At 40.6% G+C, this 14,128-nt stretch overlaps 1 protein-coding gene across 1 annotated transcript; it reads left to right on the top strand.

The window, feature by feature from the left end:
• The first annotated feature begins 2 nt into the window (after positions 1-2).
• On the top strand, positions 3-14,128 carry LOC311023785 (SEC14-like protein 2). The gene is made up of 12 exons (XM_084025836.1): positions 3-232; positions 1,655-1,730; positions 5,254-5,297; positions 6,339-6,401; positions 6,551-6,739; positions 7,708-7,803; positions 8,050-8,110; positions 8,190-8,273; positions 8,365-8,471; positions 11,487-11,626; positions 12,031-12,200; positions 12,286-14,128. The coding sequence occupies exons 1-12, from the start codon at positions 179-181 to the stop codon at positions 12,435-12,437; spliced, it is 1,236 nt and encodes a 411-aa protein (XP_083881962.1). The 5' UTR covers positions 3-178; the 3' UTR covers positions 12,438-14,128.

Here is a 14,128-nt window from a genome sequence, read left to right as displayed (position 1 = left end):
AAATCACCTGCAGGCAGCTGACAGCGAGGATAACAGGACTCTGCAGCCGCGGATGAGCGTCAAAGCGCTGCAGACAGAAGCCCGCCTGTCACGGTGACGGTGCCGTTTCTCTCTCAGTCCGGGGTTTAGATTTGAAGGAGCTCCGTGTTTATCTGTCGAGCATCTTCTGTTCGCCGACATGAGCGGAAGAGTCGGAGACCTCAGTCCTAAACAGGCTGACGCACTGGAGCAGGTAGGTGTTGCTATAATAATAATAATAATGATAATGATAATAATATAGCGCTTTATGTAATATATTTTATTATATAATAGTGTAACATACATACGTACATATATATATATATATATATATATATATATATATATATATATACACACATTTATATTATGTCTCGCAACTCTTTCTAATAAATCACACTTTATAAAGGGTTTACAAGCTGTAATTAATATCATTTTTGACATTTTTAATAAATAATTTACACATGCTTTATAAGTCAGTTATATGCCATCATTAACAACTTTTGGTTGAGACGTTTTGTGTGCAGGACTTTGCAAGCTTTATTTATTAAATTTGTTTGTTTGGATTTAGGTTACAGCCTCATCAGTTTTTCTATAAATGAAACAGATTCTTTAGCATCACAACACAGAAATGTAGACCACTTTCTATTCCGACCGGTTAAGCCAGTGCTTGAACCATATAAACCCTTTAGGAAAGGCTGTCCTTTTAGAAAATGTCTTGCTTTGTAGTTTCCGTGTTATCAGTGTACTTCCACATCACTGTGATTCATCGTAATACTAAATTTAGTTTGACGTAAGGGGAAGTCTGTTAGTTTGTTGCTGTATATTTCCTTTCGTGTAAGTATAACTTGGTGGATACACTCGAGGCCTTGTGGTTAAATCTTCATCCTACAGCATGCAATGATGTTCTGTTTGGCCTCTTCCTGTTTGCACATAACAGAAACTCTGTGCAATTGACCAAACTCGACAGGTCTGCACAGTCAACCTCATCCACAACCTTTGGGAAGAACTGAAATGTTGACTGAGACTCTGAGGCTTTGCTGCCCAACATCTCACTCATGCTCTTGTATCTGAATGGGAGCAAATCCCTGCGAACATGTTGAACATCTAATGGGAAGTCTTAGTGTCGGCTGTCATTGCATCACATTAAAATATAGTTTGAGTCGGTACTTTTTCAGCAAACATGACAAAAATTCCCTGCTTGCAGCTTTGCTGGTTGTCTTCATCTTCTATGATAGTAAACTGAATATCAGTGACTTCGTGACTATCGTTCCATCCAAACAAGCATTGTAAATATGTCAATTGACAGGTAAATCAACAGAAAACATGGTGTCCACATACATCAGTTAGTGTTGGTGAAACTCAAGTGGCTCATCTCAACCATTTTTCTACTGATGCAAAAAAGTTTCCAGCCATCCGTTGTCTTATTCAACTGTGTAAAACAATTAGTCAAAGTCACAAGTCCCAGCAGCTTTAGGTAATAAAAAAACAACACATTTGTGTAAAGCATTAAACAAGAAAAGTGCTGTATATTTTGGTTTTCAACCAAAATATTACCCTGATAATAAGTATCTAATCGTTTTTTCAGCTCATATGTAAACTAAGTTGATCATATCTGTCCTTCCTCCGGCTACAGTTTCGAGAGCGGATACAAGATATTCTTCCTCAACTTCCTGCACAGCACGACCACTTCCTGTTACGCTGGCTTAGAGGTGAGTTGAGAAATGTTCCCTAACCACAGCATGCACCTTTCCCTACCCATAATCCCTTTCCTTTTTGCTTGAATGTGTGATTATTTGCCTGTCATCATTTGCATGCATTGCATGCAGGGAAAACTGGTTGGTGTCGTTGTGCAAAAAGAAGCTGCTGCTGTGGTTTATTACGTGAAGGGACTCAGGGATGCAACACATGTAAACACTCTGTTTACAGGAGTTGAGAGAGACTCACATGGTTTTCACGCCTAATTTGCGATGCTCAAACCACAGCTAAAAAGAGCGAGCATGCTATGTGACTGGTTATTCAGCTAAATGGGATTCCCAGATTCTGATTTTCCTCGGGTTAGGGTTAATGTTGACGCATCGTCTGCAGGTCATTTAAGGTCTGAGAAAGCAATGAATTCAGTTTTTTAAAAGTATTTCATTTTGCCTGCTGTAGGCAGTAATGTTAGTCAGAAATGTTTTTGTAGTTGTTGTGACAGTGGATTGTTGCTGCAGGAGGCAGTTCAATGCTTTTCTCCCAGTCGGCATGATCAGACTGGGGGAAACAGTCTCACCAACAGTGTCACAACTGCTGTAGCTAGGAAGCATTTTTTAAATTTTAATACATTCATTCATTTTCTGATCATCTGGGTGCAGGTCACATTCATTAAATTAATTATATCAATAGAAATTATTGACATAAACTGCTTGGAAGTGAAAAAAAAATGTGGTAGACTGTCCCTGACTGGTTTCCATCATGCTGTCATGGTCGGTATAAACCGTAAAACAAGCAGTACATTGCATTCTATGTGGTATTAAAAACTAAAAAGGTGTTACAGTTAAACTGGTTAAAGGAGCTGAAGCCCCGGTTGAGTTTACACATTGAGGCTCTGGAGGAAATGGGAGGCGAGTGATTAAAGGAGGCCTTGTTCTGATTGGTTCTGCAGCCGAGGTCTAGCACTCTGTGTTTCAGGCTAATCCCGAGCTAATCGCATTAAAGACGCACTACGACGGACGGCAGCCCGTCTGCCAGGAGACACTCTGCTGCCGGGCTCAAGCTCCCTCAAAGTTTCCCCCAAAATCGGTTCACAGAAGTTCGGCGAGGCAGTGAAGGCCTTATGAAATGACCTCAGCGTCACAGCTCCAAACACGGACAATGAGGCATCTGTCTGGCTTCTGTACCCGCTGAATGAATCAAGTTATTTCCCTTTCACTGATGTAAAGATGACTCTCATTCAAGCTGTGGGAATCTGTGTGAGGGCAGCTCAGTGCAGTTAATTGATTTGAAGTTAATGATTTGTAGCCCGAGGGGGGGGGGGCAGTCAGTGAGCACTCATGTTTGAGCTCCAATCATGAAGATCAGAACAAACTTTTTGGTAATAGTAACTGCAAAGTTACACTGATGCTCTCTGGTAAATGGGGATGGCTGGCGGGGAAAACAAAAGTGCTATCCTCTTGCTGTTTTTGCACAATGGTCGACTAAGCCCGTACGTTGTGCTATGAATGGAGCCTTCTTTTTCCTGGGAGATCGTACCCAGTGGCACAGAATCACAGAGAGAAAGGCTCATAGGGAACCAACTAAACTCCATTATTCTCCAACCATTACATTGTGAAATCTACACTTACTTCATCATGATAGTTTAAAGCAAAACACTTTACAGTTCACCAGGTAAAACACAGGTACTTGAACTCAGTGGGAGTTCTTGATCCTCCTCTTCTTAATGGATCCAACTAAACAAATATTTTCCAAATCTGCCCACTCTAACAGGATGTACAGTATTTATCTCTGAGGAGCTCCACCTTCACTCAAAGTGCCCACACCCTTAATTATACCAAACTTAATATAATTTAAATGGAAGAGTTAAATACTGTTGTCATGAATGGGAATATTAAAACAGTTTTTTCTACCAGGGAATGAACGTGTTTATTTCTGCTGTAAAGTTCAGCATTTTAACACGGGGGGCGATGATTAACTTTTGGAGCCGGCCTCCGGGGGCCTTTTGAGGAACTGCATTCTTTTATATTTCCAGGTTAGCTGAATTTTTCAGCACTAAACGGATCTCGCTTGGAGCCTCGACACTGTGATGATGAAATATTTCCTTCCTTTGGCTTCAGTTCATATTCTCTCCTGTTAGCCGTTTCCACTTCTTTAACTACCTGTGAAGCACAAACTATACAATTTGTACGACCTTTTTTCATCCACAACACGGTCACAAAGTGCCTTGATCTGGACTGTCAGTATCATTGAATGTTATCAGATAACATGCTGACTTGGTTTGTCCTCGTATGCTGGCTACATTATGAACCCTTATCGCAGCTTAAGATAGCGTTATTCAGATAATAATGTCTACGTGTGTTCAGTCTTGGAGAGGGAACACGGCACTATAAAATATCTGACTGTACGTTTGGCTACTCGCTGCATTACTTTCAAAGCAAGTGCCAATCTTACAGTAAGTCATTGTAAAATGCTGCATACTGGAACGTCACAGTCAGTTATGGAATCAAATTACTGTGATAAAGCAGTAAGTTACTGCATCAAACTGTAATTTTACATTACATACATATCCACCACGGTATTATAGCAGTATGTTGCTGTAGAATTACAGTATTGTTATCTTACATACTTTGCTCTGTTTAACAGCCCCCCCCCCCCCCCCCATTGATTACACAATGCAATTCTAAGCACAGAAATATGTGATAGTGATAATGGTTTATTTATTCTGAAATATTACAGATAAATCTTGTCAAATTCGTGTGAGAAACAAAGACATAGTCACACACAACCGTATTATATAGGAAGCATTTCTATGTTAAGAACAGCATGGAGATAGCAACTTATTTATATTATTTGGCCTACTGCTACAAAATCACAACATAATGCACAGCCTGGTCCTCTGCTTTTGTAATTGTAAGTCACTATGTCCTAGTTATGGTGCCAGACTGGAGCATTAGGTGCAGTATAATCCACTGCTGGAGTAAGTTGTGAGTCTCACCTCACAACAACAGTGCTGTTGTGCTTTTCCACCAGACTGTCAGCTGCAGAGCTAATCACCTTAAATAGAGTATTAAGACAGTGATCTGTGTGTCCACTCTGTTCTGGATCAGTGGTTTTAATATGAGTGGAGGAGGTCTTTTGGATGCGTATTCCAAGAGGGTATCAAGAACTTTTATTCACTTTAAGATATTCTTTTATGGAATGGAATAAACGTAGTCTCATTTGTACTTGGAAAAGGCATACATTTGTCTTGGTTTGCAAAATCTGCTATTAAAATACCCACATTTTCGTTTTACATCCCTTATATTTTTTGTATTTCCCTCTGTGACATGTGTGAAGAGGAGACACCATATAGGGAATGTCTTAAAAAGATATCTAGACCATCACAGTCTAAGGTTTTATTATAATAAATAGTGTAGAATATACCATAATCATAGTGTCCCACTCCAAATATCCCTCTGTAAGACCATTTAATATTTATGGATCATGGTTGTCTGTATTTATCATTTCAGCTTCCTTATCAATTTCCTTTCTGCTTTTCAGCCAGAAACTTCAATATCCAGAAGTCAGAGGCCATGCTGTTAAAGGTAACATGTTAGGACAGGACATTTCTGAAGTACCTGCAGGTGCGCCCCTCTCTTAGGAAGGAAGTACAACTCATGTACTGAATTGAAAGCCGAGGTGACGAATGTGCGTTGTGAGGGAAAGGGCAGTTGGACGGATCATCTGCTCGGGAGTGGCTGCAGATTAGAGAGGAGCAGCGTGGTAATTGTTCGCTGTGGGGAAGCTGAGTCATCACAGCAGAGAGATAAGATATAGATAAAAAAAAGGGATTAAATGAGTGATTTACAGCTACATAACTTGATGCTGAATTAACTAATTTGTGTCCACTAGGTGGCAGAAGAACTTTACACAAAACTAAGAGACACATAACCGGACATATTCGGGTATTTGAAACCGCTTTGTTGGTGCCTTTGGGGTTGTAGGCATGTGTTGGCATGTATGAGTGTAAAGTAGTGTTTATACAGCGGTACATAAGTGATCCCCTTCCTGCTGACGGGGCAGGTTTCACAGCTGAAAACTCCTAAGCCACTTAAATCACCACATTGTGCAGATGTACAGCTGTACAAGCAGAGTCATGTCGATAATCAAGGAAGCAAAAACAACAAATACTATGTTTTAAAGCAGTCATTCCCAAAGAGGAGGTCACAGGAGATTTTATTAGGAATGGAAAATACTGCAGTTCACCTTTGAGCCACATGAGGGAGCTTGAATGTTCGCATTGTTCTGATAATCGTAGCATGTTTATAACATTGAATCTAATATGAAAGGCTCGTTCTGTTTGTTTTTTACTGACGAGAGGAAATTAAAAGATTGAGTTTAGCCTGTTAACTAACCTAAATGCATTATTTGGTCTCATTCATAAAGTATTTAACACATTTTCATTAACATGCAGCAAAATTTAGTGACTTATCAAACATATCTCTTCTATATGGCTGCTTTACTATTCAAGAGACTTTTAAAATGTGGGCCCCCAGAAAAAAAGTTTGGGAAACAGTGTATTAATGTACTTACGCTATATTATTAATACTATATTTTGCTGAACTTAAACTCGTCTTTCCTTCTAGCATTTGGAGTTCAGGAAACAGATGAAAGTCAACACAATACTCACTGACTGGCGACCACCGGAGGTAAAAACCCCTCAACATTATAAACCACGACCTGCTCTCGGTTCAGGCTACTCAACGACCATTTGATGGAAATGTTTTTTTCTCAAATAAACACATCAAATATTCCATTAAGCGACTGATGACACCATTTAAAATGGCGCTGCTTGCAGGTGATAGAGAAGTATTTGTCGGGAGGGATGTGTGGTTACGACCGTGAGGGCAGTCCCATCTGGTATGATGTCATCGGACCCGTGGATCCTAAAGGCCTCTTCCTGTCTGCCTCCAAGCAAGACTTCATCAAGTCCAAGATCAGAGACTGTGAAGCCCTGCAGAAGGAATGTAGCCTCCAGTCGCAGAGGGTAAGAGACCCCAGACCAGAGATCCAGTGGCCCTGATCACACCTGGTACTAACATGTGTGTTGGGCTGAGGTGTAAATAATGTTAACAGACGTGGAGGTAGAATGTCCACATTGTCCGCATTCCCAAAATGATGGTCAGATGATTATTGGGTTCAGTTTTTAAAATGGCATTTTTCTTTTTCTATATTTCTTGTGAAATAATGTATAAAGTTGCCTATAAATGCCTCCAAGCAACAGGGGCATTTTTTTGTGTGTCAGTAATTTATACGTCAATATACTTTTTCAAACTGTTGATTCTACTTTTTCAGACTGTTTAACTACTTTCAAAACAGAACGTGAATCTCACGATGAGAAAACGTAATGTAGCAACACGGATAAAGACACGGAGACATTGAAAATGTAACGCGAAGGTTCTGTAGTCCGAAACAAGACGTCAAACTATCACTCCTTTTAACCTTGACAAAAGCAGCCGAGACCAGATCCAGTTCCTGAGACATTATACTGTGTTCCTGTTTACCAGGGAAGACTAAAATTCACTCCGAGCGTTAAACTAAATAACAAAGCTGCCAGTAACTGAGGCTATATAACAATTTCACGCAGGCAGACTGCCAGACGCCAAAAACGTGTTGTTACTGTGGCAAATTTGATGCAAACATTTTGCCTAAAAGAGATCATGCCTCTGGTGCCTTAAGGCCTTTAATGCCGTTGAAAATCAAATGGACCAACGTGAGAAGGTCGCACCACACTTTAAGTGAATTACTCGTCAGTTATAGTCATGAGTGTTACCAGTAAACATACGGGAAATTATTACAAGCCAAAAGACGTCTGCAACCCACAGATTTCAAAAGGGGAAATTACCGTCTATAGGTTACAATTTGTTTGTTCTTTGCAAAGAACAAACACCAATTAAAACCACCCTACAATTAATTGTCAGCCTGCCCAAACTGTCCCTGTTTTCCTGTCATCAGCTTGGGAAGAATGTGGAGGCCATCACCATGATCTACGACGTAGAAGGTCTGGGTCTGAAGCACTTATGGAAGCCTGCTATCGAAACATATGGAGAGGTACACACACACACACACACACACACACACACACACACACACACACACACACACACACACACACACACACACACACACACACACACACACACACACACACACACACACACACACACACACACACACACACACACACACACACACACACACACACACACACACACACACACACACACACACACACACACACACTTAGGTTGTTTGAACGTCTACAGATACAGTTTACATGTCCCTCTATGTCACCAGATCCTCCAGATGTTTGAAGACAACTACCCAGAAGGCCTGAAAAGGCTGTTTGTCATTAAAGGTAAATCACTGATTCCGTCTGCTTTTGAACAGCCCCGGACTCGATCGACGTTCAGATAACCGTTCTTTCTCTCCTGCAGCACCCAAACTCTTTCCTGTGGCCTACAACCTCGTCAAGCACTTTCTGTGTGAGAACACGAGACAGAAGATCTATATCCTCGGGGGTGAGACGCTACACTTCTTATTTTAGAGACCCGGTCGAAGCGATTTGACGTCCCGACGTTCTGATGAAACGCCTCTTTGTTGTTCCTGCAGCGAACTGGCAGGAGGTTTTACTGAAGCACATCGATGCAGAGGAGCTGCCGGCGATATACGGTGGCAAACTGACGGATCCTGATGGAGATCCTCGCTGTCGGACCAAGGTGAGTCAGTCAATCGGACAACAACCCAAACTGCACACCCGTGGGTGCTGGTTGTTTTAGTACTTAAAAGGTGGGCTGATGATGAGCTGGAGGAGACAAAGTATCCGTTGCATATCCAAGTAGATATATAATACTTGGATATGTGTTTATAGACACATTCATGAGGAGATATATATCCTCTTAGATTTATTATAAGTGAGCTGAAAGGACTTGTTTAGCAAGTTAGATATTATAAACTCTTATCTGCAACTAAATGATTAATATATAGTGAAATCTTGTATTAGTGATTTTTTTATAGTGCTGACATTTTTCAGCATGTAGTCAACAGAATATTTAAATTCCCTCTTCATGTAGGCTGGAATTACATGTTTAAGAAGTATTAATTTAGGAATATACAAAAGGTTTAAATGTTTAGCAAATCCAACCGTTTCTATATTTATTCAAATTATTGATTATTTATTGCAAATTGACAACCACCTTCAGGATGGCATGAGTAAAATAAACAGAATGGCAGGATGGCAAACAATGACGATATGTCACTATGGTGATGTTTTATTGCTTTCAAATAATTCTTTTTTTATGGAATTACTTTATCAATGGATGCAGCCATAACATGCAGTTTTCTCTTATTGCAAACTTCAATTACTTACTTTATTCTCGTCCACTAAAATGTTATCCATTTTGCAGTCTACCATCTAATTCCATGTCATTGCGGCATAAACTTTTACATAAAATCATTGTCACGTTGAATTACATTTGTAAATCAACATTTTGTTATCTCAATGCAATTACAGTCCTGCACTGGATACAAGTCTGATTCCAACAGCAGCTGATCAGCCCTCCTGTAACTCAAACAGGCGACAGATCGCTGCTTCGGTTTCAAATGGATTCTGTTTGACTTTTCGGTCACTGCTTGGCATCCTGTGCTCATGTAGTTCAGCAGCTTTCAGCTTTGCTCTGGAGAGAGACCGACTCGCTATACTATGCGTGCTGTGCACATGAACTGGGTTAAATGGGAAGCTCCCACCCCCACCAGCTTCGTCAAAAAATCAAAATCTATAATTTGCCTGAACAGGAACAACACAGCGTCACACTTACTGCAAATCTGAACAGAGTGGATGAGTTGTTCTCTATAAAACGTCAACACTGGCTGTGAAAACTGTAACATGTGATCAATGTGCAGGTCAATCGTAAACCGAGGACTATTCTAGACCAGCACAATGAATCAATACAGCTGCACACATGCTGAGTGCAGTTTCTCTCTGCCAGATTATACAACTATAAAACTGATGCAAAAAGGATGCAATTTGTGAGACGCCTGCTTGAACAGATTCTTTGCTACGTGTGTAGACAATGATGGATGAAATGTTCCTGTATGGCACTCCACAGGAAATGACAGAGGAGAAATGACTTAAACTAATCAAGACACACTTCACCCCCGCTGCATCCCCGCCTCACTGCGTAGAAATGGTCAAAGTGCTGTGCACGAGCAGCACAGTCTCACGACAGTTGTGAAACAGCGGCAAAATTTAAAGCGACTGGTTTCGTTCTGAGCATTCTTTCAGTCAGGACAACGTTACGCTAAAAAGCGTTAATTGGGTTTAGGAAAAACATCATCTTTGGTCTTAAATAACTACATACATTTAGGTTTAGGCGATTAAACCACTTAGGGTTAGGAAAACAATCACTTCACAACACTTTGGGACACGTGGTCTCAAACACTGGTGTCATGGTTGAAAGTCTAGCGACTCCCCCCCATAAGGAGTCTTACTAAATATTTAATACAACGTCACGAGGACGTTGCATAGTCACATGGATGCGTTTAACTCGTGTGTCCACCATGACAATCCCTTGGCATCGTTTTCATGCTGAGCGACATGAAAAAAACCCAATGTTTTTACATTTCACCACTATTTCACGACCTGCCATGAGACTGGGTTGGCTCGAGAGATGCTGTCAAACAGCATGGCAGCGTAGCAGCAGGTGCAGAGAGCAGCAGCTTCAGTAGTCACACGTATAGATAATACTCAAACTGACCATGCGTTTGTTTCTGTAGATAAGTAATTGGGCCCAGGAGAGATGAGGAACAGGAAGAGAGAAACTCCATTCAAGATTCAAGGAATTGAGATGTTCAGCCTCAAAGTGTTTTCTTTTTTTTCTTTTTTAAAGTGTAGCTACCCGTGTGTCTTTGACATTGTACTGTATAATTTCGGTTAGGTTGGGACGGAGTCATCTTCCTATCATTTTAATATGAAGCTAAACCAGCAGGCAGCTAGTTTAGCTTAGCATAAAGACTGGAAGCAGGGATAAAAACAGCTAGCCTGGGAATTTCCTCCAGTCTTCGTACTTAAGTGTAACATTATGTTTTTCCTTAACTTATGCATCTTATTACGTTGCATATCTTATAAATCAAATATGCACAATTTAAGTAAAAAAAACACTAACAACAATAATCAGCCTGAGAGATGCCTGATGAAGTTGGGCTCTCTTGTGGCCATTATAACTTTGCTTTTGTTGTTTTAGTGATGCCTTTCTTTTTGCACGTTTGTTCTGTGAACAGTTTCCCAATAACGGTTCTGTTAAATCTGACATTTCTACACAACGTTTAGGGAAGTGGTTTCACAGGAGTCTGACCTTCCTCATAATAATGCTGAAGACCGGTGTGAAACATCTAAACTGCGTTTGTCATCTAAACTCAGTGTTCCTCATCACCTGCTGGATTTAACTGACATTAAGTGAAATCACTGCCCTCTGTTGGTTGGTTCCTATACTGCGCTGTGCAGTACTGGGAACACAGTTGATTGGTTGGATTTTTATGTGAATAAACAGTGGAAAAGAGAAACACTCTTGTGCAAAAGCTATACAATTACAAGCATTCAGAAAATGTCACATGTTCACAGTAAGTGACGCTTTCTCTTTTTCCTATTCCTCCTTCCCCAGACTATCACCATTTCTTATAATTCACTTTTTGACAATGAAATCTATAACTCTGTTTATGCATGGTCTCGGCTGCAGATACACCACGTGGGCCCTGTTCCCCCCTCCTACTACGTGCGGGACCACGTTAAGGTGGACTACGAGCAGTGTATGACCATCAGACGGGGTTCCTCCGAGCAGCTGGACTACGAGATCCTGATCCCCGGCTGCGTTCTCAGGTCAGCTATGCTGCTTTTCTGTTATATTATTGTCACTTGAGTTAATTGTTTGATTAACTAACAGCATCATGGAAGTCATGGAAGTTGTTACTTACAATTATGAAAAACAAGCAAAGCCAACACATGCCACAATTTCAGTTCCATGCATTTAGCAGGCACGGTTGCAGAGAATGATAAAGCAGTAATGAAGCTGAATTTGTGATGAAAATCTTAAGCTTCATCTTCGTGATAAAATCAGTTTTAGTTGGTGAACAAGTCTGTTTAATTTCAGTTATTAAGAGAGTAAGAAGTACACAAAATATTTAAGCCGAATCAGTTGTTTTACTCTCTTCTCTTTTTAATAAGAGAAATTTACAGACTCAAACATTCAGCCTTATTCATTTGTACATTTCCGATCTCCGTAGGTGGCAGTTTGCCACTGAGAGTGCAGACATCGGTTTTGGGGTGTTTATGAAGGCTAAGAAGGGCGAGTGGAAGAAGGCGGCTCAGATGCATGAAGTCGTGATCAGCCAGCGCTACAACGCCCACTTAGTACCCGAGGACGGATCACTGACCTGCGAACAGCCGGGCGTCTGTGAGTAACCCGACGCTCAGCACACGCTGGTGCTACCAACATTTTAACCATCAGTTAATAGTAAGGTTCTGCTTGCCTTTTCCAGATGTTCTGAGGTTTGACAACACTTACAGCATCTTCCAGGCCAAAAGAGTCAGCTTTAGCGTTGAGGTCCTGCTCCCAGACCAACTAAAGTCTCCAAAGACCAACGGGGCGGCCAAAAGCCACGTGCAACCTGAGGGCACCAGCCAATCATAACCAAGAAGATGACACGATGTGCCACTTCCACGTTGTCGGATCAGTAACGTTTAGCCGCCACTTGTAAGCACAGCCTGAGAGACTTGAACAGGAACTGCAACATGCTGCCAAAACACAAAACGGTCAAAATCTCACCCTTTCATCTTCTTTATGATGACCTAATTCATGTACTGTCCAATTGACGGACATTGACGAAATAGAAAAGGGAGGACACATAATATGGCCAAAGTATGTGGACGCCCTTTATGGTCTGGTTTTGAATATTTCCTTATAGTGTTGCAGCTTGTGGAACGCTCAAACGTTAAATATGTGAGCTATAAATGATGAGTGAATCAAAGCAGGGACACATAATCTAAGTATGTGTATACTTTCTGAAGAAAGGACACAAAGTGTTTTTACACACAATGATGAAGCCATGAAGTAATGGTGTTCCCAGTTTGGTGTAGAAGGACTGGCCTGGCCTGCAGAGGTGCTCTACCCTCAGCCCCATCCTACACCTTTGAGATGAACTGGAACGGTGACCTCATCCCCCAACGACAGTGGTGGTCTCACTAAAGCCTGGAGCCAGAGTACAGGCTGTAGAAGGGTTATAGCAGTGGATCAATGCTCAGCCATGTTCAGACAAATCAAATCTGGGTGTCCACATACTTTTGGCCATGTGGTGTAGCTTCACGTTTAACATTTCCAATTCTCTCAAACATTTTATCGTTGCTAAGAGACAATCCTTAAAAACAGACACGGATACAGCTACACTCTATAAATAACTACAAGAAGTAAAGTTAGCCTAAAATATTGAGTAAATGGAGAACAAGGAATTGTTTTCACCTTCCATGTGGGTGGGACTTAATTGCACTGCGTCTATATTATGATTTATTTAACAACAACAAGAGGCTAGCATATCAGAACTAAACTGTTGGTGGCCGAGTTGCATTGTGGGTAACATAGGCACCAAGTTGTCAATGTTATAGGACAGCAATGCTACATCTTTCAAATTCTCACTTATATGTTTTTTCCAGTTTCAGGCCACCGAGTATAACCGGTCAGTGCTACAACAGCCAGCCTAAAAGCCATGATGACTAAAACAGGCCCCCAAAAGTAGCCTAAGAGAGACATATTATTTATTTTTCTTTACACACAGAAAACCACTTTCTGTGGATGGGTGTTTTTTCCCCCCAGGTAAATAATACGTTTGGTGCCGTTTTGAGACATGAAGACAACCGAAATGTAGAAAATGTATTGCTTTCTGTCCTCCTATGTTTGTATTAGAGACGATGGAAATTCAAGGTCATGCACTGAACATTCCTTCAAGTCATAATGTGGAAGCTTGTGGAATAATCTGTTCCTTGATTACGTGTTATTATTCTTTTGAAAGCCGTTTACATTCATTCCACATATATTTATGTTTAAGTCGTTTTCAGTATGGAAATACATCACTCTCACCAGACAAGTTAAATGTAGATTGTGCAGATAGAATAGAGGATTATTCACATTATTTTCATATTTATATTTGTAATAACACTGAGAGACTTTTGCAACAACCTGTTAAAGGAAAGAAAGAAGGCTTACCGTTATGTCCAAAATGTCAAGACTTTCCAAACTCTGTTGACAAATATCTTTTTCATATAATAAAGATATTATGTACTTAAAATAATTGTAAGATAACTAAATAAAGATGTCGTCAATTTGCTGGA

This window comes from Eutrigla gurnardus, assembly GCF_963514095.1.
Source record: "Eutrigla gurnardus genome assembly, chromosome: 13".
Taxonomy (NCBI): Eukaryota; Metazoa; Chordata; class Actinopteri; order Perciformes; family Triglidae; genus Eutrigla; species Eutrigla gurnardus.
The sequence above is the reverse complement of the archived record's forward strand: the minus strand, read 5'-3'. Positions and strand labels throughout refer to the sequence as shown.

What these genes read in the sequence shown, in the direction of transcription:
- LOC311023785 (XM_084025836.1), top strand. Translation starts at nt 179, where the DNA reads ATGAGCGGAAGAGTCGGAGACCTCAGTCCTAAACAGGCTGACGCACTG. An exon ending in AAGGCTGTTTGTCATTAAAG is followed by an intron (nt 8,111 to 8,189) that starts GTAAATCACTGA and finishes TCTCTCCTGCAG; the next exon opens with CACCCAAACTCTTTCCTGTG. An exon ending in ATCCCCGGCTGCGTTCTCAG is followed by an intron (nt 11,627 to 12,030) that starts GTCAGCTATGCT and finishes CGATCTCCGTAG; the next exon opens with GTGGCAGTTTGCCACTGAGA.